Genomic DNA, 26884 nt, shown 5'->3' with positions numbered 1-26884 from the left:
CAGGGTCGCCACAGAACCAGAAGTTCAATACACTTTTTCATAGCATTAGCACCTTCTGTATGATCACCAGGCTATCTGATTTACTTATGTACATGGTTATAGTTATTGCCTGTCTCCTCCCCCCAGCATGTAAGCTCTATGAGGGCGGAGATCTTAGTCTCTCGTTTTCACTAATGTGCACTAAGCACTGAAAGTGTTCAGCACTCAGATACTTTCTTTTTTTTCAGTAGTTCTGTTGTTTTTATTAAGTAGTTTATTTTTGTTTCAGATGTTTCTCCTTTTTCCCCCATTGACACCCTCCTCCCATCCTCCCATGTCTACCCCCACCCCCAGCATTATTGTCTATGTCCACTGGTTATGCATATAAATTCTGTGGTTTATTCTTCCCTTCTCCCTACCCCCCTCCTCTGAGGTTTGTCAGTCTGAACCCTACTTCTATGTCTCTGGGTCTATTTTATTCATCTACTTACTTTGTTCTTTATATTCCACAAATAAGTAAGATCATGTGATATTTGTCTTTCTCTGACTGGCTTATTTCGCTTAGCACAATACTCTCCAGGTCCCTCCATGTCGTCTCAAAGGATAAGAGAGCTCTCTTGCTTATAGCTGCCTAGTGTTCCATTGTGTAAATATAGCACAGCTCTTTTATCCACTCGTCTACTGATGGACACTTGGACTGTTTCCAGATCTTAGCAATTGTAAGTAGCACCTGGATACTTTCTGAGTGAATGACCTGAGCAGCAAGGAAACAATGGACATGAGCCTGACGTGGGTGGCAGGTAATAAAAATATCCTTGCTTCCTACAAATTCCATGCAAGGACAGAAGGAAGGAAAAGTTTTGCATTCAAATCAGTCAAAACTCATTGTTTATTAACAGTTCTTATAGGTTGATTAAGAAAGCTAAAAGTGAATTTTGTTGTGGACTGCCTAGATTTAATTTTTTTATGCATATTTCATTAATCCGTTCTCCTGGATGACAGACAGAAGACTGGTAGTCAGAGTTGTTGTTCCTTGAATACAATCTGCCCTTTCCCAAAAGTAAACAAAATGAGGTAGAAGGCTGTACCACTCTCTTTATTTGCTGACATTTATATTAAGACAGTTGTGAGGGCCAGAAGATTTCTAAGAACACATGTCATACGTTAAAATGCTATCTGTTCCCTTCAGCATAACTATGTACTCCAGTCTTCCTACATGGTCATGTTGATTGAGCACTTACCCATGTAGCCAAAAACTGACAAAGGTCTTATGATTTCTACTCCAGGTGTGTTAATAGGAACAAGAATCATGCTGTGTTGTTTGTGTCTGGTCAAAAGAAAAACAGATGTTAGGAGAAGTCTGCTAAGTGGAAAAATAAAACAGATGTTAGGCGGAACTGCAATTATCATTTTGTTCTTACTGTTATGTAATCATGTGAGATAAGCAATGATGCCTGGAATGGGGTGTGAAAAACATACATCAAGCATAGTTGGATGCAGGCTGAGATCTGGAACAGTAGTAAGAATTTGCAAATAAGTGAAAGTTATTTAATTGAGGCTTCTCATTGCTCAACATTGGAAACTGATGTACAATGTTGAACATTTAAAGACTACTGTCTTTGATCTAAACATCACTTAATTACTTACAGACAGTTCTGGAAAATTTTATGGCTTATAATCTGACCCAAAAAGCTTTGAGAAGTAGCAACACTTTTTAATACAGGAAATCCCACAGTGAAGAACGTACAGCAACACTCCCTACAATATTTTCTAAATATATCTTTAAGAAAACTAGTTGTAAAATATGAATATGTGACATTGAATATCATATTTTATATTATTATGAGTTGTGAACCCAAAGGTGCATTTTAAGTAAATTAAGTGGACAGAGAGAAAGACTGACTTGTATCCCTATATAGATTTTCAATAACAATTGTTTTATTACCTGGCTGCCGAGGTATTTTTAGTTCTTCCCAAAACAATCGCAATTTTGCACTTTGGATTCCCAGCTCCTAAAACCATGAAGGAAATGAGCAGAATACATCATAAAAGGAAATTTTTAGTCTGACATTGTACCTTAAAAGTTCTAATCTTTCCAAGTTTATCCCTGGCAAAAAACAAATAGAAAAAACTCATTGATTTACTTAAAAAACAATGCTTATGGACAAAATTGTATGTCAACTCAAGAAAAATGACGTGGCAAGGCCAGAACGGACTCTGTCAATGAACACTGCTGCACAAAAGCCGCCCGAAGGCAAAGCAGCCATGAAGCAGCCGCAGCCCTTCACACAAGATGTCAGCTCTCCAACTCACACCACTCCGGGCTGCAGCGTGCCAGAGAGGTTGTGAAACCCTTCTAGTGTGTACTTCCTTCTGTTTAGAGCTCATATTTTCTGGCACGTGGACAAGAAAGGTCTTAACACTCTATATTTACTCCCCAGCTACTGGCTGAGGAAAAAAACCTAATTTCCTCAGCGACAGAGTTGGGCAAGGGTGAGTCTGCTTCAGTGAGGGTCTCAGCACCTACCCCAGACTGCATCGTTTGCCCTAGCTATACGATGGAGCAGCTGAAGATGGTCTACCTGGAGCTACCCACATATCTGAGGCTCTGATTCCCCCCCTTTGGTAAGCCTAGGTTCTCATTTATATATTTATTTAGGGTTAGAAACTTGAAAATATAGTTTCTCTCACTTTAACGCAAATTTTTATTTTATTACAGTTCAGAGGTCTAGGCAATTCTCCAAAGGGGCCTTATTGCACAAAGTACATTTCATTTTCACCAGTAAGTCTAAGAACCTAGTCCCACAAGGTAACTACATTGAACTGGCTTTCTAATTACAAGGCCATAAACAACTGGGTCAGACTAAGTTAAACATGTCTGTACAAACTCTTACAAAAATTATCATATTCTTTTTTCCCCCTAACTTCTTATAAAAAGTGGTTTCAAGAGTTTGGAAATGATATGAGGATTCAATGATAAATGTTAGGAATAATGTCAAACAGTGAACACCATAAAATCCAGGAGTTTAAAAGGATAAATTCCATGGAGCATATTAAAGGACAATAAAGGGATGCCATCAGTAAAATGCAGGCTGTGGGAAATCTACCAGACAAATAATATGGTTTTGTTAACAATTAAGTTGCAATAACAGAAAGAGGGAGCTTACAGATGAAAAACTACTTTTAAACACATATCAACCAATAGTAATTTTTAGACCCTATATGGATCCTAATTCAATTAAACAAACTAAAAAGTGTTAATGATAATTATGAAACAATTAGAAATGTGAATACTTACTGAATATGTAATGATAATGGTACTGTGGTTACGTTTTTAAAGAGCCCTTATTGAGAAACATACCAAAATATCTGAAGGAAATGATGTGATGTCTGAGATGTATTTCAAAATAATGGGGAAAGGAAGGAATGAGAGAAGGGAGGAAGCAAGACTGAGCATGAGTTGAAAATTTGAGTCTCAAAACTATCCAAAGGATATTCCTAGGAGAATGAAGTGTGTAGCAGGGATATGAAGGAGATACAGTGTATACTGAAATGTCTGGGAACACCCACAGAACAGTGAGCATGGAGAGCCGAGGGGCAGGCCCAGAGGAAAGAGATGCCCTCCCTCTAGATGAGAGGGCTGAGGAGAGGACGTGGTGAAGGCACAACGCTAGAAGAAAAGATGATTAGGCAAGAAACAGAGAGCAAAACAAGCAGGGGTTAAAAACAACTGAAGAGTGGCGCCAGAATGGGTCTACTTTAAACTCTAGCACTTGCATTTGAAATGTTGCAACTGTACGGCTGAATTTCTTGCTCTATAGAAAAAGCAAATGAAATAGAATGCACAACCATAGCTCTTGTAATATTTTTAGTCTATTCAAAGAGATAATAAACAGAAAACTATACAATGGAAACAATCTAAAATTTGCAAGAGTTCACAATGGAAACTGAATTGATGGCTTTTCAAAAACCAACTTGCAGAGATTCAAGATTGTAGAAATATGTGTTTGTCTCCCGTTACGCCTAAGATCCCACTGATCTAAAAATAGAAAAATATAATGAAGGTAAAACCATAACAGAAAAGGAAATATAGAAGGTGAGGCATAGGATTGGTGGTGGTGGTCACCAACAGATGAGTGAGTTCAATAAATGTCTGGGAAACAGACAGAGGCAAGTTGACAGATGAAATGGACAGAGAAGTCAGAGTCTAGAAAATGATGTAAGGAACCGCAAAGGGAGAGGGTTCTGGCCCCAGAGTCAGAAGATATGACTGAGAAGTGAGGCTACAAAAGGAAGATTAATCCAAGATTTATAAATGGACAAATGTATCAGGTGCTACTCTCACAGGTAGGTATCTGATAGCCTAAGGAGAAAAGTATATAGTGTGTTATGAAAACCCTGTCCTTCTGAGACTCGAAAGCCAGCTAGCTCCTCATCAGCAGACACTGAAGTGCCTGTTCCACCGTGTTTCCTCACAGAATTCTTCTCAGGAGAGACACATGGCCAGGAAAGAGCTCTGTGTTAATAACGAAGAAAACTTTAACCAGCTACTCTTCCTTTTCTCTTAACTATGAACAGAAAACCAAGGATCTGTAGTATGTGAAGAGAGCCCAGAGCATTAAAGAGAATAACTGTCCAAAATAAACCAAATTGGACCATAGGGGAACAAAATAAAACAAGAAACAGAGAGAACCTAAAACAAAGCAAAACAAAATGGTGCTAAACCAAATAGAAACCTCTAGTTTTGTAATCTGAGAGATCCCATAAGCAAAGGAAAAAGTCAGAGGGTAAAAACAGATACTTTTAGAGCAAAATCATCAAGTGTGACATCAAAATAAAAGGGGTCCAATGAAGAGAAAATGGTCTAATAAAGAGAAAAATAAAGAGAAGAATTTATCAGAAAAACTTATGAAAGAAAAATTTCTGAAACGGGGGGGGGGGGGGGGGGGGGGGGGGAATCTTCAGGTTGAAAGGACCACTGCCTGGCAAGAGGAGCCCTCAGGTAGGTACATATGAAGGAAGGGATAAAAGGTAGAGAAAGAAGTCAGTGCACTCATATCCTTGCATTAGAAAGTGAAGCTTGAAGAGATTCTGCCCAATGAGGATGCAGAGGAAATATTCAGTGATTATTTAAAGTTTAAAGATAAAAAAATTTGAAACAATAAAATATACATAACAGGAAAGGGCAGATAGTTATAATACAAATAAGTGAAATTTTCATCATTCACATTGGAGAGTTAATGGATAGTGTCTGAAATGAATAAACTGGGAGAGAAAATAAAACATTTTACTTAAAATTATAGCAGAAACCAGAGAACTAAAACCAGAAACTTTGGAAGAGTTTTCTCTAGGGTATGCTATTTGGGGTGTGGAGGGATGGGAAGCAGTATGCTCTTTGATATATTCTGATTTGTTACCACTTCTAATTTAATAATAATAATAATAATAATAACTTAAAAAACATTTTAAAAATGAGCCTACCACCTCGTAAACAAATCTGTAGATCCCAATTAGGAAAAGGAGGCTGAGAGACCTGCTGAGTAAACTGCAATGCTCTTTTTCTCTCTTTCCTAATCTCCTTTTCATTTGACGCGGCTGTGGAGGAGCCGCTTCCTGAACAGTGTGAGGCCTTTCCCCACTCCTTCGGTGTGATCACACAGCTCCAGAAATCCTGCATGCACACTCTGCTTATAAAACCTTTACACTAATTAAAAAAACACTAAAGATAGCTCTCTTCCCAGAAAGGGGAAGAAGGTAATGTGTCTAAAACTGATGACTGCTAACCCGCTGGCCGGGAGTGGAATAAGGAAGCACCTGAGACTGCTTTTGATCTTGAATCCCACGACTGCTTCCCAGACTTGTCAGAACACACAATCATATATACACAGATATGATTCTACTTGTGACGAGAAAGTAAGGGAGAAGCCTTTTAACGAACTTGGAACGGGGCATTTTTTAAAAACAGCATTAAGTCGGTCATTAGATACCACACAGCCATCAGATAAGGACACAATGGTATGACTTGGGGTTCATTTTCATCAGAGATCTTTTCTCTCTCAATTTCTACCTTGGTAATCAAGAACATTTTGGAAAAATCTTTTCAGGTTTCATGGATCTTAAACTAGATTACCAGAAGCTAAATCCTTCAAAAGTAAAATGTTCTCTCCAACTCTCTTAAATCCCAGTCAAAAGCCCCATTTTCCTAAATAAAATACTTTTATTTCCTAATAAAAATATATATTTTTCTCTGACATTTCTCAATAGCAGTTCTTGCCTTGCTCTTTCTGTCATGAAAATGTGTTGCCACAGCCTTGTGTAAATACCCAATAGATTTCAGATATGCAGTAAATTTTGAAGAAACTAAAAAAAAAAAAAGTAAGTAACTTGTTGATTCTCCCTTGCTCAATCTAATATAAAACAATTCAGATTTAAAAAATAAAACCTCAAAATTGACTCTTCTTTTGGGGTCATTAAGTAGAGGAAGTAAGCGTGAATGCATAGGTTGTAAATTTTTAAATATTTTTATTTAACCTTGATGGTTCATAAAATAGGAAAATACCCTCACAAATATATCATCTCATCTTAGCTACAAGCAGAATTTGGCAGGTATAGCAGCTAACATGTCCTTTTAAAGAGAGTTTTGCTCTTTTATATTATTTTAGTTAACAAGCAGGATACCTGATGTCATAAATGAAATATATTAGAGGAAATGTGAATAGATCAGAAAACATTTAAATATGTCTGCTGTGTCGCAGGCCTTCAGGGCTGAAAACAGATGGTATAGACCGCAAGCTGACGCTCTAACCGTGGAGCCAAACTGGCCAAGGCAAGAGAAATTATTTTTAAAAATGAAATAAAAAGAAAAGGTGAATTGGTGTGTCTTTATGAAACTACTGTACATTAAAAAAACAATTTGGGGAAAATATTTCCTACGCTGGCAAGGGCAGGAGAGGGAGGAGTGCTGAATCTGTTAGAAATCACTCGGAATGCAGAGTGGTCGTCAGATAACACATTCTATTAGCAAGGTTCTAGGGAAATAGACACTTCCATACATTATTGGTAGGAGTACAACGTAACACCATCCCTATAGAATACAATTTGGCAATATCCATTAAAATTACAGATTCATTTACTCTTTGATTCATCAGTTCAAATTCTGAGATTTAGCCTACAGATAAAACTATTCCTGAATGAAATGACAGATGCATAAGATTATTCACTGTAGTAGGACTGTTTGTATTTGCAACCAAATTCTGCAATACAATAAAAAGTAATATACCATGGTCAAGTGGGATTTATTCAATGGATGTAAGGTTGGTTCAATATCTACAATGATACATCTATCTGATAAGGGGTTAATATCCAATATATATAAAGAACTCATACAAGTTAACACCAAAAACAAAAATAAAACGAACAATCGGATTATGAAACAGTCAGAGGACCAAAATAGACATTTCTCCAATGAGGACATACACAAGGCAAATAGACATATGAAAAGATGTTGAACATCACTTATCATCAGGGAAATAAAAAAATAAAAAGAGCCTGGCCAGTGTGGTGCAGTGGTTGAGCGTCAACCCATGTACCAAGAGGTCGCCAGTTCAATTCCTGGTCAGGGCACATGCCCAGGTTGTGGGCCAAATCCCCAGTACAAGGCATGCAGGAGGTGGCCAATGGATGTACTCTCTCATTGATATTTCTATCTCTCTCTCCCTCTCCCTTCCTCTCTTTCTAAAATCAATAAAAATATTTTTAAAAATAAAAATAAAAATAAATAAATATTTTAAAAAAATAAACACAATAAGATTATCACCTCATACCTGTCAGAATGGCTATCATCAATAAATCTACAAACAAGTATTGGCAAGGATGTAGAGAAAAGGGACCCCTTGTGCACTGTTGGTGGGACTGCAAACTGGTATAGTCACTGTGAAAAAGTAAGGAGGTTCCTCAAAAAATTAAAAATAGAACTACTACATGACTCAGCAAATCCCATTTCTGGGTATTTATCCAGAGAAATACAAAACATGTATTTGAAAAGATGTATAAATCTCTATTTTCACTGCAGCATCATTTACAATAGTCAAGCTACAGAAGCAACCTAAGTGTCATCAACAGATGAATGGAAAAGAAGAAATGGTACATACATACCATGGAATATTATTCTGCTATAAAAAAGAATGAAATCTTACCATTTGTGACCAAATGGATGGACCTAGAGGATGTTATGCTAAGTGAAATAAGTCAGTCAGAGAAAGACAAATACCAAATGGTTTTATTTATAGGCAGAATCTAAAAAAAATAAAAAAAATAAATGAAAAAAACAAAAACAAAACAAACTCATAGACACACTAATGGTTGTCATACGAGAGGGGCTTTTGAGGCTGGGTAAAAATGGTGAAGGGATTGAGAAGTACAAAACTGGCGGTTATAAAACAGACACAGGATATAAAGTATAGCATAGGAAACATAGTCAATAATATTGTAATAACTATGTATAGTATCAGGTGGGTACTAGACTTGTTAGGGGAATCACCTCTAAGTTATATAAATGTCTAATCACTATGCTGTACACCTGAAACTTATATAATATTGCATGTCAACTCCAATTGAAAACATTTAAAAAAGAAGTATAGCATCAAGGTCAAGTAAAATGGGATAATAATCAGAAGGAAAAGTAGGATTATTTATTAAATCAAAATATTGATTGAGGACCTAATCTATGCCAGACATCATTCTAGGCACTTGGGATATATCAGTGAAGAAGCAAACAGTAGTGCCTGCTCTGAAGAATTTATATTCTAATACAGAGCAACAGGCAATAGACAACTGATATGATACATTAGCACACGATAAGTGCTATGGGTAAGGTGGATTGGCAATATAGGCACAGGGTGCATTTTTTTTTTTTTAATTCTCACCCGAGGATACTCTTCCATTTATCTTCAGATAGAGTGGGAGGGAGAGAAAGAGAGAGAGACAGACAGACAGATATCGACTGGTTGCCTCCTACACGACCCAACCAAGGCCGGGGACCAAACTGCAACCGAGTTATGTTCCCTTGACCAGAATTGAACCCGTGACCCTCTGGTCCGCAGGCCAACACTCTAAACACGGAGCCAAACTGGCCAGGGCAGAGGTGCATTTTAAACAGAGAAGCCAGTGACTGTCTCAGTGAGAAGATGGTAACTGGACAGACTTGAAGTAGATGAAGGAGGAAGCGCATTCCAGCAGACAGAAGAGCCAGTGCAAAGGCCCTGAGTAGGAAATGTGCCTGGCACATTCCCAAAGAGCAAGGAGGCTGGTGTGGCGGAACAAGCAAGCAAAGGGGTGAGTACTATGGAATAAGGTCAGAGAGGCAGTGAGAGATGGAGGGATTTTGTAGGCCCCTCTAAGAATTTAGTGGAAGGTTGCTCATTTATTTCCTCCTGCCCCAATATATGCCAGATCAAGAAGAACAGGAGGGAAGAGCAGGGAAGGACCAGATAGTCTAGAGAGGGCAGGGACAGGGATAACATCAAGAGCAGTGTCCCTCAGAAGGCAGCAGGAGATCAGGAGCGATCAGTCATGGTAAGTAGAAGGGCTGCCTTCTTCGGGGGCAGTGTGCTAGAGTCTGCTCAGGAGAGCTGATTCTGCTCGCCTCTCAGCAATTTTGCTCTCAGTGACTTCACACTGGCAGCTTAAAATTGGCCATGGTAGGAACATTTACACAATGGAAAATGACCACCACCACCAATCCAGGCCCTCTTTTTCCTGGTACACTGACTTAGCTGCAGGCAAATGGCTCTCCCTCAAGGACTGGTGGATAGCAAGAATCTGGCTGTACCTCAGATATGGACTGCAGGAAGATGAAGGAAGATAAAGGCCCAGAGCCTCTTTTCTGTGAACTGAGCTGCTTGGAGAAAAAACGGCATGGGTCTGAAATAACTTGTGTGGGTAGAGACTGAGCCCAGCCTTGCATGAATATATAATAAATAAGAGAACTGTTACGCAAATGTGAGGAGAGTCAAGTTCAAATAAACCACAAAGGCTAAATCTACATACATTTCTCTTCTTTCTCTAATTTTAATTTTTTTGGAAATGTGGGAAAAATAAACCACCTACTAAGACATAGGATGGGATGCTGGCCTTTGAAGAAAAAGGTTACAAGAAGCAAGAGAGTTTAAAGTCATGGGGAAAGGCATACTCTGTGATCAAGGACAGAGGATACAGTGGAGGACAGAGGAGTCTCATAGCTTAAGTAAAATATTAATGTGGCATAAAAAATTAACTTCTAGATATGCCTAATGATTACTTCAAATTTAGACTTTGGCAATTTAGTCTTCAAAAAGATAATTTTCTGGGTGAAAAATCATTTTTGTTTCCTTTCCGAGACAAGATAACTTCAGAGAGCATTTCTCTGATGCTACCGACCAGTTACTTGTTAGCAGCCTTGATGCTCTTGGGTGGATCCTTCTGGCTTGGCACTCAGTTCCTAAGCTACAGGCACTTTCTGGTTGCCTTCAGCTATGTGGAAACTTTGAAAGGTCTGTAGTTGTTGAAACAAGATGAAATTCTTTCAGGTTTGTGTCATAGGACACTTAAGAACTTGGACTTGATTTCACAGGATGGTTATATGTAAAATAAAGATCAAGTGCTCACGTGGTTAAATTTCAGGAAAGCCCTCTTGGATGCAAGACAAAGGCGGGGTATAAAATGAAAACAAAAGTAGCCCCAGTCAGAGAGGTTATTTGATTTCACTCTGCACTCAAGACTGCTCCTGTCTGCCCACTGAAACAGGTTGGTTTTTCTTTTCTCATTCTGACTTGGATATGATCTTTTTTAAAAGCTCAAAGACTTTGTATATCTCCCTATGTAGAGGGAGTATTGATGCATAAAAGCCTAAACATTTATATGCAAAAAAAAAAAGCTATCTGAAAAGAGCTATACACTTTAACCTTAAAACAAATATCTGAGTATAGCAAGAAGAAAATATATATTATTTTAATACCTTTATTGCCTATGAAATTTTATGAATGAGAAACAGGTTTTGCTATACCAATTTTTTTTGTTGCTTTGTTTTATATACACTAATTTTTTTGTTCTTGAAATAATTACAAAGACATCTAAATGTGTTTCTATGCCTCTGCCAGAGAATCATTTCTGGAAATAATTTCCATTCCTACTCATATTTATGCACATTTTTAGTAAGCTTAATTCTTATTTTAAATATACCCTTTAATATTTTATATTATTTGGCCATATTGTTTCTTATCATCAGGTTCAAGATTTCTCTGAAGAGAAGGAAAACACAAAGTTCATATTGTGTTAATAATTAATGAAAACCAGGGTAATCTTTGGATCGGACCTTTTCAGATAACATTAAGGATAAAAGTAGTCATTTTAAATTGTCAGCACCTGGATTTTATATAATGAAAGTAGTTCTTTTATGTGGATTCTTTCCTCAGGGGGTCTTCTTTGCTTTACTCATCCCAAAAAGGTTAGACTATACTTTTGAAAATGGACCTAAGTTTTCACACTGTTCTGAAAATAATATTTTCATTCATAATTGTATAAGAATATTCGGGATTCTTCCAAGGACAAAAACAACCAAAGAAAGACAATAAGGCTAAGGAAGAAGCAAAACAAAACTCAGCACTCTAATAAAGACACTGAAAGTCATTATTAAATACATTTTAAACTTGTGAATTTGATATAAACTTATCTTACTACTATTGGGTATTAATAACCAATATAGTAAAATAACAATGATGAGGCAGGAGAATAACAGCTTTATATCTTCTGGTTAAACCTTTATCTGACAGATATTTACTGAGCAACTAGTGTGTACCAGGCATTCTATAAGGTATTAATTACAATCTTAGGAAACTTAGAACATAGAAGAAGAATGTAGTGTGGAAAATGCATCTTTTCCATAGGATGGGTCAGTTTTCTGAGAGATATGTCTATATAGCTTTTGGATCAGGAAAGTCTTCTGGGGAACTGAGCAGGAACTGGCCCTTCGAGGGAAAGGCAGGCAACAGTGTATGAGATAAAGGCACAGAATGAGTACCTGTGCTGCAGCATGGGTGTGCCAGCACACTGCTGGCAACTCAGTACTAGTACTGTCTGTGGTGCTGGGGCCCGCAGGAGCGAGATGTGGCAGGAACCATGGGTAGGACCACATGATGGAGGGAGCCTTGGAGATCATGCTAAGGAGCTTGGACTGTATCTTTCAGGTGAAGAGATGTGTCTTTCAGGTGAGGAGCTAAGCAGGGGAATTACGGATTGGCACTGTAGAGACACAGCACCCTGGGGGCAGGAAGAAAAATGTGTCTGACGAGGTGGTAAGGAAGAATAAGAACTGTAGGATACCAGTTAGGAAGATACTACAGTGGACCAGGTAAGAAGCAATGATGGTCTAATTGTGCAGATATGTCAAAGAGCACAGATGAAAAGAAGGAGACAGATTTGAGATCTATTTGGAAGGTAAGATCAGAATTTAGGGGCTGACTGGAAATCACAGGTGAAGGCAGGATGGCGCAGGCTTACGATGTAGGTGACCAAGGAACAACAGTGCTACCAAACAGCAGTGTACAACAAGCAGGTAGCGACAGGATTTGCAGGAAAGCTAACTAGAGGAGATTGTTTTGTAAATGCCAACCAAGGAAACTAATATAATGTTGAGATAACTTATTAAACTTATTTTTAAATAAATTTATAAATAATATAACAATAAAATAAATTTAAACAATTAGGCTGTTTATTTTTATTAACTTGTCAGTATACTGCATAAGAATTACAAACTTGCATATGTAAAAATTATAACATTTTTTATTCCTTTGAGTTAAAATCTGACTACATTTTCATATTTGAAGAACTGTTTTCACAAGAGAAGTCATGACTTTTATTTAGGGTTTAATGATTAAGAAGATTCCCCAGAGTATTATTTTTAGCTTTCCCATGTAAATCCCAGCTCCAGCACACACACTTGCAAAAGCAAAGAATGAAAAACTAGTCGGGGGGATACACTCAAATGTGGCTTCCATTCAAGGATTCCAAATAATGGCAGATTCAGGCTCATGTGTGTTATGGAAGCTATCTCTTCTTTAGTAAGAGAATAAAAGATATACTAGATAAAAAGTGTTTCCTTCTAAGCAACATTAAAATGAATATCCTGTATTCTTTTTGCCATTTAGATTGCAACCATGGCTTTGGAACACAACCAATCAACAGATTACTATTATGAGGAAAATGAAATAAACAGCACTCATGACTATAGTCAGTATGAAGTGATCTGTATAAAAGAAGAGGTGAGAAATTTTGCAAAAGTTTTCCTGCCTGCCTTCTTCACGATAGCTTTCATCATTGGACTTGCAGGAAACTCCACAGTAGTGGCGATTTATGCCTATTACAAGAAGCAGAGAACCAAAACAGACGTGTACATCCTGAATTTGGCGGTGGCGGATTTACTCCTCCTATTCACTCTGCCTTTTTGGGCAGTTAATGCAGTTCATGGGTGGGTTTTAGGGAAAATCATGTGCAAGGTCACTTCAGCCTTGTACACGGTCAACTTTGTCGCTGGAATGCAGTTTTTGGCTTGCATCAGCATAGACAGATATTGGGCAGTAACTAAAGCTCCAACTCATTCAGGAGTGGGAAAACCGTGCTGGCTCATCTGTTTCTGCGTCTGGACGGCTGCCATCTTGCTGAGTATACCTCAGCTGGTTTTTTATACAGTAAATCACAAAGTTAGGTGCACTCCCATCTTTCCATACCACCTACAAACATCAATGAAAGCATCAATTCAAATGCTGGAAATCTGCATCGGATTTGTGATACCTTTCCTTATTATGGGAGTGTGCTACTTTATCACGGCAAGGACACTCATCAGGATGCCAAACATTAAAAAATCTCGACCCCTCAAAGTTCTGCTCACAGTGGTTATAGTTTTCATTGTCACTCAGCTGCCTTATAACATTGTCAAGTTCTGCCAAGCCATAGACATCATCTACTCCCTGATAACCGACTGCAGCATGAGCAAACGCATGGATGTCGCCATCCAAATCACAGAGAGCATCGCACTCTTTCACAGCTGCCTCAACCCAGTCCTGTACGTTTTTATGGGATCCTCTTTTAAAAACTACATCATGAAAGTTGCCAAGAAATATGGGTCCTGGAGAAGACAGAGACAAACCGTGGAGGAGTTTCCTTTCGATTCTGAAGTCCCTACAGAGCCAACCAGTACATTCAGCATTTAAATGTAAAACTGCCCTGTGTCTTGCTTCGATACACATGAATGATGCTTCTCCCTCAGATAAAACATCTGCATTATTCTGAAATTCAAACCTCAAGCACGGTGGTGGCAACTTATTACAAAGAAGAGATTGGGGTGAGGAAGTGGGGAGGCATAGAAGCAAGCAGAAGAGGAAGCAGAATAATCAATGCATAAAACATGAAAATTAAAATGAACACTATCGGAAGGCAGTAATAACAAGCACAAGTAATAAGAACATTATGCTATAAGTTAGGTCATCTAAAACAGTAATAAGGAGGCTTATATTAAGGGGCATTTATATCTATTTTAAATTATGTAAGAATGATTTCCCTGAATAATTTTAATACATGTATAACTACATAACAAAATTTAATCTGTCCTCCTTTTCCTGTTTCTTAATTTTTCTTTAAAAATTTTTTTTTCTTTATTGATTTTAGAGAGAGGAAGGGAGAGGGAGAGAGAGATAAAAACATTGATGAGAGAGAACATCGATTGGCTACCTCCTGCATACCCCCCACTGGGGATTTGGTCCACAATCTGGGCATGGGCCCTGACCGGGAATTGAGCCGGTGACCTCTTAATACATGGGTCAACACTCAACCACTGAGCCACACCAGCCGGGCTTGTTACTTAAATTGTAAGTGCTTTCATAATAACAATCTACAGCAAAAAATAGTACATATAAAGCTCTTTCTGGCCCTTTAAATACATTCCTGATATGTTTCTAAATACATAATTTAGTTCCATATATCACATTTCTTTAGTAATAAACTGGCTATCCCATTAGATTTATCATGTATATTCTAGAAGCAATCCTCAGACAATCATATCTAATTATTATTATAATCATTTACTTTTATAACTTTCTAAAGGGTTCATCCATTTATGTGAGTCTGTTACTGAGAGTTGACTAAATAGTGTATTTTTGTATGTATATTCTTATTTTTCGTTTAAACACTTGTATTTTTAAGCAATGAAAATATGTACCACAATAAATTATTTTTAATAACATGTATAGTTTATCTTTAAAAACAATTATATGTAAATTATTATAGTTCATGTGATATGTCCCTATTAAAATTTAATTTTGTTAATAATTACAATGGTCAAAAATATTGTACACTAATATGAATTTTATTTTTCACAAACTGTAAAAGATGTTTTCTATTCTTAAAATAAACATCACCTAATCAAGACATGTTATTTTAAAAATACATTTCTTTTTATCAACCATTTTTAAATTTAAAAATGCTAAGACAGAATTTAAAGAACTGTGATCATAAAACTAATTAACTGTTATATTATTCTAGTACAGCATCTAGCACAAAGGGTCAGTCTGAATACTCACCACTGCTCCACCATTTCTTGCCGTTAACCACATAGCTATCTCCATCTTTTTGGATGCTGCAGTCAATATTTGTGGCATCACTGGATGCTACATCCGGCTCTATAAATAAGCGAAGGCTGAATTTACAGGAAGGCAGATACCATCGGTTTACCAAAGAGACTTAGATAAGGAAATGTGAACTCTCTGAGGACAGAGAGAGCAGAATCTTTGTCTTTTTCATCTTCCTACCCTTCCCCCGTTCTACCCTGGTTCTCCCATAACCTACAAATGTACGTATTCAATAACTGTGCATTGGAAGAACGAATGAATGACGTCAGAACAGTGGGGATCAGCAATCTGAATTGTGTCCTTGGTTTCCTCACTAATACATAATGTGGGATAAAACTCAATCCTTTTTTCAGTCAGCAAAAGTAGATTAAAAACACGGTTCTTCCCACAACGGAAGTCTGTAGTAAATATTTGCAAGCCAGATTTCCTTGTCATGCAGTTTACTATCTTAAACAATTTTTAACTGTGCCTTGCAAATTCTATCAAGAATGCTTTCACCAACTCATTTATTTTACATTCTACAAAGCCTGCTCAACACTTAATGTCTTCAGAAAGTTTTCCATGGAACTCATACATGACTACTTTACTGCATGGCATTTCAGAATTTACAGGCTAGCTCTCAATCATAGTAATCTGACCTTGGTCATATAATGCTCTTTTACATGGGTCTTTCAGATATTTCATGTGTTCTGTTTTTAAAATAAGAGACTCAGTTCCTTTAGAAAAGGGACCATGTACTCCACTTACTTTGTAACCGCAAATTCGTGCTTTGCAGGTAATACATCATGCTCCACGTGTTCAATAAATGTCTCTTACTAGTTTAAATGGAGATCGGTTTTGCTATTATAAATGTATGCAGTGTTATAGAAGTGAGTAAAATCTGGCCAAAATTATGGCCAGACGAAATTTAGTTTAATTCTAAACTCAATTATGAAATAATGTGGTTGTCCCTTCAAGAGTTCTTAATTACTGTTTCCTATGTACAAATGGTACCAAACCATTTTTATTAACACGCTCCTAACTTATTTCCCCATGTGATTATAATTTGAGTTATAAGAACAGTATTGGTGAAAGTTCTATTTTTTCCAGGTTTATGCAGAGTTAAGTATTTTGTAAGTGTCTATATAAAGTTATCACAAAGATGAATATTTCATACAAAAGGGCAAAAAAGATCTTAAATATCCATAGATGGCAATTTTGAAATGCAAGTCAAAAGATTATGAAACTAGGTTTACTCTGCTAATAAAGCCTAAAGCAGGCTACCAGAAAACATCATCTGGTGTCCTCCCTAGGGGGAGGATAATTTTATTGTGCACATTTAAAAATTCCAAAATTTAAAACTGGATTTTCACATTTCTGACCATGGACACATTTCCCTGAAACACAGAGCCACATCCTACTTTCTTCAGCTCATCCATAACAAGTCTGGGGTGACTGACTACCAGGGGAGAACAGTGGTCTGTCTTTACCTGTCATACAGAAGCAGGAGGCAATGCTCCCTTGAAGAAGAGGCTCAAGCCACTGCTGCTTCTGCTTTTCACTTCCATACAGGTGGAGCAACTCCATGTTTCCTGTGTCTGTACGTGATAAGAAAAGCATGCGTTTCTAATTTAAAAATTTACTAATATGAAGTGTAAGCTTCATGTAGACAATACAGACATGGATCTTTTTATTTTATTTTATTTTTTATCCTCACCAGAGGACATTTTTCCATTTTTTTTGTTCAGATAGAGCGGGAGGGAGAGAGAGGAAGAGAGAGAGAGAGAAACATCGATGTGAAGGGACACATCAAGTGGCTGCCACCCGCACGACCAACCAGGGCCGGGGACAAACTGCAACCGAGGTACGTGCCCTTAGCGGGAACCGATCCGCAGGCCGACGCTCTAACCGCTGAGCCAAACCAGCCAGGGCGGGACATGGATCTTTTTAAAACAAATGTTTGCTAACAGTATTTTGAAGAACAGTAAATATAATTTACAATGCAGGCATGTCATAAATAGTTACAAGTACATGGCATTCAGTGCATATTTATTCAACGTGTTCTGAATCACAGACACTTGTCCACTTCATCTTGATGAAGCATGGCTCTCATGAGGTCTGACTCAGGACTGATGAGAACAATTCACTGGCCTAACAGTTGCCTGGTATCTTGCATACATGCTCTGCGGGGAGTGACTGCAACACTCCTGGAAAACAAGAGACTCCAGTTCCTCACACACACCTTGTGCTGTCTAACTTCCACGTTTGCTCGGGCCAGGCCTTTTCTCAAGTGAAATTCTACCCATCATTCCTAAGTAAACTCCTGCTTCTGAGCCACCTTCATTGTGAGGAATCTCCGATTACCCCGTCAGAAATATCTCCTTCTGAACCCACATGGTAATTATTGTTGCTTTACCTCTAACATTACTCTTACTTTTGTGCACCCCATACCATCTAGAAAAGTACTAGGTCATATCTCAAGAATGCTAAACACAGAATCCCTGCCCTGTGTAGAAAATGGCAGTAGAAAATGTTAAAGACCCTCTCCTGAGAGGGCATGTTCAGTACATGATAACACTGTACTACTCTCAGGTTTAACAACAACAAAAGCTTCACGTCTGCCTTCAAGCAAAGTGCTCCAGATGCCTTTCTTTTTCATTCCTACCAAAGTTCTAAAAATATTTTCTAAAACCTTCCCCTCGAATAGGTTACTTATAAGATTTTGAGGAAGAATTTTTCAACATCACCTCTTACAATGACTTTAAGGATAGTCCCTAAAATGCTTATGAAAATTGAGTTACGTCTAAGTCTCTCAAAATATGTTTGTACTCTGTTCAGACACTCCTAACGGAGCCAATGTTATATAAAAATAAAAAATTCTTAGTAAATTAACACAAGCTTAACATTCTTTTTGACTGAGGGAGAAAATGAGTTCTGAACTGGAATTAATGAAACTCAATGTTTGTTTGTGTTCATTAGATATTTCTTGTTATAGTTCAAATGAGGTAAATATTGAATATAAAACTTCCAAAAATTACCAGTTTATTCCGAGAAGCTGGCAAAACGAAGGTTGGGGAAAGAGCCCAGATAAATAAATTATTTCTACAAAATTTTCCCTCAAAAATCAACCTAATGGCTCCCAAATTGTCCAGTAATAGATTTAGAATTAAAATTGCTATTTTCAACATTCCAATATACAATATTGTATGACTTATTGAAGAGTAAAAACAAACAAACAAACAAAAACAAATTGGAAGATGACATATGTTTCTCATGAGCTTTTATAACTACTTGGGAAATAATTTGGGTAGCTTGAGCAGAAATTCATCTTTTATACCTATGAAACCTACCAAAGTATTTAACTGGCATCAATTACATACTCTTTTTATCTGCTTTGGAAATGCTCTAAAACACAATGCCCTGAGCCCTACGTGAAGATATCTCCACTACAAAGAGAAGAAAACGCCTAGTGTTCTATTTATGATTTTACACATCTTGTTTGCTGAGGAGAGTCGTTGATCATACTTTGATAAAAGAGAATGCATTTTCCTGGCCAATTTTTAAATTTCAGCAGTTTGGTGATATCATTTAGACAGTACAACTGACAGACTCATGACATTTTAATACTAAAAAAAAAGTCCAGCCCTGGCTGGTTTGGCTCAACAGTTGGAACGTCGGCCTGTGGACCAGAGTCCTGGGTTCAGTTCCCGCTAGGGGCATGTACCAAAAAAAAAAAAAAAGTCCACAACAATCTAGTGAAAATTATGTTCACAAGTCAAATGGAGAAATAGTGGCAGAGCTGTACCTGCAAAGGATGTCCTCTATAGCATATTTGTCATATTAATTTAATGGAATATGGCTAGCAATCTATAAAAACTAAAATAGATCAAAAGAGAATACATTAGATTCGACTCAGTGGAAAATGTCTGAATATACTGCATGTAGTAAGGGAAACTTGTTTCACGAAGCCTTTTTTCAATAAGTATCTCTCTCCCCCCTCGCCTCCCCCTCTTCCACCCATCAGTGAGGGCACATACAACTACATATGCTGTATATTAGGTCATGATATAAAATATATTTCTTACTACTGAGTAACAATAAAAAAAGCTTTAAACAAAAGACAGTTCTCTTTCCACAAAATTAAGCCACCTATGCAGCATGATGTAGTAACTTCACACAAATGAGATAAATCTTTAGAAACTTTGAGAATAGATTTCTTTCCTTTAACAAAAGCTTCATTATTAGATTAAAATGTACAACAGTAATTTGATAACTCAGGCTTTTGAAGAGGGAAAACCACACCAGAGATAAGTTCAACCTTCAGTAGAAGTCTATGAACTATCTCAATCACTCCAAAGAAATGGGAGTGGAAGAACAGGGAGGAAACATTGTGCTAAACACAAGACTGTTTTCCCTGATGTCCAACATGCCTCCCTTTGGCAGTTCCACCCTCACTAACTCTTTTAGGGAAAGCTGTAGCACCGGAGCCAAACAATAAACACAAAAGGCAATACCGACGCCTATTGTGCAGGAACACCATAGGATATCACATGATCATCCTTCTTCTATGAATCAAATTCTAGTTCTTGACTGGCAGCATCAGAGTCACTTGTTAAAAACAAAAATTACAAAAGACATTCCCAGGGTCTACCCTAGACCTACTGACTCAAAATCTCCAGAGACGGGGCCTGTGAAACGGAATTATTTTTTAAAGTTCCTTAGGTGGTTCTTCTGAAAATCCAGGTTTGAAAACAACTTCTATAGATTATATTCCATTTTATCTTTTAGAAGAAAAGTTGGCCTCTTTCCTTTATCCTTTCAATTTTCATGCCAAAGTCCTTAGCAGCGTCCCTGACGTCCCCATTTGTCCCCCATATCCAATCAGGAAATCCTCTTGGCTCTGCTTTCAAAATATATTTAGAATCTTTCCACTCCTTACCCCTTCCACTGCTAGCACCATCATCTTTCACTAGGATTATTACAACAGACTCCCTGCTTCCCTCCTTTAGTTAATTCTCAACATAGCAGCCAAAATGATCTTTTTAAAACCTAAGTTACATTGTGTCACTGCTTTGCTCAAATCCCCAAGGCTTCCCATTTCACGGTTATAAGCCCTTATCTGCTCTATAAGGCCCAACATATAAAATGAGGTCCTTTCCTCTCTGATATCTTCTATTCTTCTCCCAGCCACACTGGCCTCCTTGGCTATTCCTGGCACACACCAATCACACTACTGCCTGAGGGCCTGTGAATTTTCTGTTCCCTCTGCTACGAAAACTCTTCCCCCAGACATCAGCAAGTCTTCATCAAATGTCATTTTCTAAATAAGGCCTAGCCCAACCATTCTATTTGAAATTGTAATCCATAGTCCTTGTCCCTCAGCATTCCAGAGCTCCCTTACCCTACTGAGTTTTTTTTTCAAAGCACTTTTCATCTTCAAACTTATTACATAATTTATTTATTTACTCTATCTATTACTTATTTCTGTCTCCCTCGATTAGATTAACTTCATGAGGGCAGGCATCTTTGTTTATTTTATTCCTTGATAAGGATCTAGAACAGGGTTTGGCACATAGTAGATAATAAATAATTGGCAAATAAATGGTAAGACAGTGAGGCTTATCAAAAATTTTGGAACTCTATTCATTCCAACTAGCCATAGAAATATCCAATACCCAGTCAGGAAACTGCAATCCTTATAGGTGGCAGATTCTATTCACTAATATTCTTTTTTTTTAACCCTCACCTGAGGATATTTTTCCATTGATTTTTCAATAGAATGGAAGGGAGGGAGGGAGGAAGGAAGGGGGAGAGAGAGAAAAAAAAAACAAACATTAATGTGAGAGAGACACATCAATTGGTTGCCTTCCACATGACCTCAACCGTGGCCAAGGATCGAACCTGCACCCCAGGTACGCACCCCTGACCGGGAATCAAAACCAAGATGTTTGGGTCCTTGTGCTGATGCTTTAACCGCTGAGCCAAACTGGCCAGGGCTATTCACTAATACTCTTAATGTAATGATGTATAACAAAAGAGTAATCCACTGAGAACATTAGATCCATTTTTAAATATTTAAATCAAAGTAAATAAAAAGTAAAATTATAGACAAATTTATAAATCAATGACTTCTTATAGGAAAAACTTCCTTGTCATAAAACAGAGAAATTATAACCATTGCTCAAAATATCTGAGAACATTTATTTTTAAATAATGCAGTAACCTACCTGGTGCTTGGCAGTTAAAGACTTCTGGAGCAAAAAAGCATTTTCCTGTTTCTTCAGCAACCAGGGCATAGTCTACCTGGCTTAGACCACTTGCAGCTGGCAGAAACAAGTTCCAGAGGCCCTCTGCTTTGGCCATTTCCTGTGGAGGTGATGAATATGCCAGAGTGACCATAATTTGCCATGACCCAAAATCGTGTTTTTTTTTTTTTATTATTTTTTTTTAAGATATTAGTATTTATGCTTTTTGAAATTTAAAAACACTTATGAAGTTACTTATTTCACTGTATCTTAGTGTGCAAAAACAAGTAGTTATTAATTCATCACAAATCAACAGTTTCTTAACTGTTAAAGAAATGACTTTCCTTCCAAACTTCCTTAGATTTAGCTGAAAAATTAAATTTGTTTGGGTCCTTCTTATTGAATCATAGCTATTACAAAAGCTCCCATAGTTAAGTAGAATTATGCCAAATAGCTATTTTTTGCATGGTGACTTCAGTCTCGATTAAGTGACAGACAGTAGTTAGTAGTGCTGATTCTATTTTTTTTCTTTGAACAGTTATGAGAGGCTGTCTTCATCACATATCATATATAGAACACTATGCAACCTAATTTATATATTACAGATGCTATTTTTAACCTTTTAAAAAAGGTATTACTGATATAAGTATCCTCTACATATATAATAAACTAAGATCTTATAAAACACCTCCATTTAAATTTTCCAATGTTCAAGGTTTGCTGATTTTTCTTACCTTGAGTTTATCAATCACTGAAGGTTTTTTCCACTTGTCTAATGAATTTTCATTTTGAACATAGAACTCAATTACCTCCTTAAAGTAATAAAAAGAAAAAAGTTCATTAGCTAAAATTAATACAAGGTAAATAATGCCATAAACTGTTACTATCCAAAGAAAACATATTTAGGTGATGCAGTTTTTTTTCAGCTGCAATTAAATCAATAATATTTCTTTCCAAAACCAGACACAGAAGTATAAAATATTTCAGAGGCTTGCTGCTCACAAAATTATGCTCCCTCAATATTGACTCCCAAAATCTTACACCAAAGTTTGAATGTTTCATTCAGCAGTATGGCATACTAGATGGTCTACCCCTCCCAGGGCAGTACAACTAAAAATATCAGGCAAAACATTGAAAGCAGATACATTTAGTAATGCATAGCTGTGCTGGAAGGAAATGAAGCAAATTCCTCAGAAGTCAGGAGTACGGAAAGCACGGAGCCGGGTTTGTCTGGGGGATGTAGCTCACTCATGTGAGCCTGGGCCTTAATTTTTAATAGTCACATAGGCAGGGGTCAGGAGACAAAGCCAAATGCCCCCAACAGGGCAAGAGAGAGGCTCAAAGGTCATCCCTTTCCTTCACCACAGCCAGGGTACCTAACGGGAAACATAAGTGTTAAAAAAAAAGGAAAATAAAAACCCACACCTCAGAGATAGACCAATGGAATAAGCTATATCTACTATATATACTAACTAGAGCAGAAAGTTTCCCAAGTGATATTTTAAGCACTGAACACATATAAGAGTTGACTATTTTAGATAGAATTTCCTCAAATCTAACTAGTATTTTCTTAAAAAAAACTATATTCCATTCTGTGAGCAAAGTTAATCTCATGCTAGATCTTTATGAAAAATATCATTATTTATATAATTCAAGCAATAACACTAACCGCCTTATAAACACATACTGACTGAACATTTTCATTGAAGGAATTTTGGTCTTTTTCATTTTTCTATTTAATTTTGCCAGCCTGGCTCTAGACCTCTTGGAATCATAGAAGATTAAATGGGAATTTACTGTATATCTAGTTGTACCTATTCCCACTGTAGATGAAGAACTTAAGGCTCTAAGAGACTGTTATGTGCCCAAGACCACCTAACTTGTGGCAGAAACGGGCTAAAATCAAACCTCTACAATTTCTACACACATACCCCAGCTCACCTGCTTTACATATTTTCATAATAGCTTTTCTGTTTTCTTCACATCATCTCTTATTTAATGTCTTTCTTTCATGTTCAAGTATGAGCTTCACAGGAGTTAAGCCCTGTCTGTCTTGTTCTTTCTTTTACTTTCAAGGCTCTCCAGATGCCTAACCCATTATAAGATTCCTGAAAATTATTTGTTAACTGTATGAATGAATGTATCATGTCACTTATTTACCCTCAGTGAAATGACTGAAACTTAATACCTTAAAGTAGTAGCATATGGTGGTATTTGTGAACAACTTGAAATTATATACAAAATTTTCTGGGTATGCCTACCTTGTTTCCTCTACAGTTCTCTTAATTATCAAAGAGGTCCATTAAAAAAAAAAAAGCTCAAAGTCACTGCGTTGGGCAAAGGCCACCAAGGTAGTATGTTACTCTAATATAGTAAGGATCAGAACTTTACAAAAAAAGTTAATTCCTTTAGACTTAATTTTAACTCCAAAGATGTGTCTGTAGCATTCCCTTGGCATATTTTAGAACCTTGGATATGATCAGGATCAGGTTCTGTAGCAGCTCAGTGCTAAGGTTAGGAGGGGCATCTAGTTAAAGATTGACTGCCATGTACTTAAGCATATGATGGTACTCCTAGAAGCAGAGATAACAGGAGTAATACAGTAGTCCTTGAGCACAAATACATTCTGTTCACACAATACTTACCTTTTCCGCTGGAAGGATGTGCTGTTTCATGAAACGCTTCACTCTAGTAAGAACTTCCTGGCCTCTCCTGGTCTGTACAAACAACTCTCGGGTAGTATCAATCTGTGATAGTGTAGTTCTGAAAGTTCTTTGTAAAAAAAGAAGTTACAAAAATATCCAAAATTATTATATTTCTGAATATAATGTGAAGTCTTCCCAAGTTCCCCCAAAATAACACTCAGAAGGAGTTGCCATATATATATGATTTGAGAGAGAAACATCAAAACATTGATTGGTTGTCTCCCATACATTCCCAACTGGGATTGAAACTGAAACTTAGGTATGTGCCCTGACCAGGAATCGAACCTGCAACATTTTGGTGTATGGGACAACGCTCCCCCCAGTCAGGGTAGGAGTTGCCATGTTTTGGAATTTAAAAAAAAATTTTTAAATAATTTTTTATTAATTTATTTTTGTTACAGATGTTTCTCCTTTTTTTCCCCATTGACACCGTCCCCGCCCCCACCCCACCCCATACCCGGCTCTGTTGTCCGTGTCCATCGGTTATGCGTACATGCATATAAGTTCTGTGGTTTATCTCTTTCCTCCCCCCACAACTCCCTCTTCTGAGGGTTGTCAGTCAGTACCCTACTTCTACGTCTCTGGGTCTACCCTATTCCTCAGACTGTTATGTTCATTATATTCCACAAATAAGTGAGATCATGTGGTATTTGTCTTTCTCTGCTTGGCTTGTTTCACTTAGGATAATACTTTCCAGGTCCCTCCATGTCGTCTCAAAGGATAAGAGATCTTTCTTTCTTACAGCTGCATAGTACTCCATTGTGTACATGTACCACTGCTTTTTTATCCATTTGTCTACTGATAGACACTTGGGCTGTTTCCAGAGCTTAGCTATTGTAAATAGTGCTGCTACAAACATGGGGGTACATATATTCTTCCTGATTGGTGTTTCAGGCTTCTTAGGGTATATTACTAGAAGTGGGATCACTGGGTCTAATGGCAGTTAAATTTTTAATTTTTTGAGGTAACACCATATTGTTTTCCATAGGGGCTGCACCAGTCTGCATTCCCACCAGCAGTATACTAGAGTCCCCTTTCCTTCACACCCTTGCCAACACTTGTTGTTTGATGATTTGTTGATGGCAGCCATTCTGACAGGTGTGAGGTGATACCTCATTGTTGTTTTAATTTGCATCTCTCTGATGATGAGTGACGTTGAGCATTTCTTCATATGTCTCTTGGCCATTTGTATGTCCTGTTTGGAGAGGTGTCTATTTAGCTCCTCTGCCCATTCTTTAATTGGGTTCTTTGTCTTCCTTTTGTTGAGTTGTATGAGTACTCTATATATTATGGAAATTAACCCCTTATCTGATATATCATTGGCAATCATGCTCTCCCATACAGTGGGTTGCCTTTCCATTTTGGTGGTTGTTTCTTTTGCTGTGCAGAAGCTTTTAAGTTTGATAGTCCCATGTGTTCATTTTTTCCTTTGTTTCTGTTGCCTTAGGTGATGTATCGGTGAAAATTCTGCTGCATATGATGTCCGAAATTTTGTTGCCTACATTTTCTTCTAGGATTTTTATGGATTCACGGGTCACATTTAAGTCTTTTATCCATTTTGAGTTTATTCTTGTGTATGGTGTAAGTTGATGGTCTAGTTTCATTTTTTTGCATGTAGCTGTCCAATTTTCCCAAAACCATTTATTAAAGAGGTTGTCTTTACTCTATTGTATGCTCTTGCCTCCTTTGTCAAATATTAATTGAGCATAATGTCTTGGGTCCATTTCTGGGTTCTCTGTTCTGTTCCAATGGTCTATGTGCCTGTTCTTGTGCCAGTACCAGGCTGTTTTGATTATAGTAGCTTTGTACTTTGTCCTTCTTTTTCAAGATTGCTGTGGCTATTCGGGGTGTTTTTTGGTTCCATATAAACTTTTGAAGTATTTGTTCTAGCTCTGTGAAATATGTCGTTGGTATTTTTATGGGGATTGCATTGAATATATAGGTTGCTTTGGGTAATATGGACATTTTAATGAAATTTTGGAATTTTTAAAGTCTTTCATATTAAGGGGTGAATGCAGAGTGATTTTATTTCGAACATCAATTTCTAATGCTTAAGCATTATTTGGGGAACACAAGTCTGGCATGACCTCAATCGATGATAGTGTTGAATCTATTGAAATCACTTCTTAGAATCTCTAAAAAATGGGGGGTGGGGGTAGAAGGAACCAAAGAAATTGAACATAAATTTAATAATTACTGTTAGTATATGCCTCACAAATATAACTGCTGGGTGTCATTATAAACAAGACCTCCAAAGATCATTATGAAGAGCAACACAGTCTGTTGTTATGTCGTAGAGATTACAAATATCCATCCATAA

General features: G+C 37.3%; 2 protein-coding genes across 4 annotated transcripts in view; one reads left to right on the top strand and one right to left on the bottom strand.

Moving 5' to 3' along the window:
- Nucleotides 1-26884, bottom strand: part of ACAD11 (acyl-CoA dehydrogenase family member 11) — a 61598-nt gene that overhangs the window by 9858 nt on the left and 24856 nt on the right. For all 3 annotated transcript variants that reach the window (XM_036267139.1, XM_036267140.1, XM_036267141.1), the window contains exons 9-15: nucleotides 24505-24631; nucleotides 22594-22671; nucleotides 21842-21980; nucleotides 17105-17212; nucleotides 15588-15686; nucleotides 1925-1991; nucleotides 1221-1306 (exon numbers count right to left, since the gene is read on the bottom strand). In XM_036267139.1, coding sequence (XP_036123032.1) covers nucleotides 1221-1306; nucleotides 1925-1991; nucleotides 15588-15686; nucleotides 17105-17212; nucleotides 21842-21980; nucleotides 22594-22671; nucleotides 24505-24631 — 704 coding nt within the window. The remainder of the gene's footprint in view (nucleotides 1-1220; nucleotides 1307-1924; nucleotides 1992-15587; nucleotides 15687-17104; nucleotides 17213-21841; nucleotides 21981-22593; nucleotides 22672-24504; nucleotides 24632-26884) is intronic.
- On the top strand, nucleotides 10717-14514 carry ACKR4 (atypical chemokine receptor 4). Its single transcript, XM_036267142.1, has 2 exons — nucleotides 10717-10761; nucleotides 13161-14514. Exon 2 carries the CDS (start codon nucleotides 13170-13172, stop codon nucleotides 14220-14222), a length of 1053 nt encoding a protein of 350 aa, XP_036123035.1. The 5' UTR covers nucleotides 10717-10761; nucleotides 13161-13169; the 3' UTR covers nucleotides 14223-14514.

Source organism: Molossus molossus, unplaced genomic scaffold (genome assembly GCF_014108415.1).
Source record: "Molossus molossus isolate mMolMol1 unplaced genomic scaffold, mMolMol1.p scaffold_m16_p_18, whole genome shotgun sequence".
NCBI classification, from domain to species: Eukaryota; Metazoa; Chordata; class Mammalia; order Chiroptera; family Molossidae; genus Molossus; species Molossus molossus.
The sequence above is the reverse complement of the archived record's forward strand: the minus strand, read 5'-3'. Positions and strand labels throughout refer to the sequence as shown.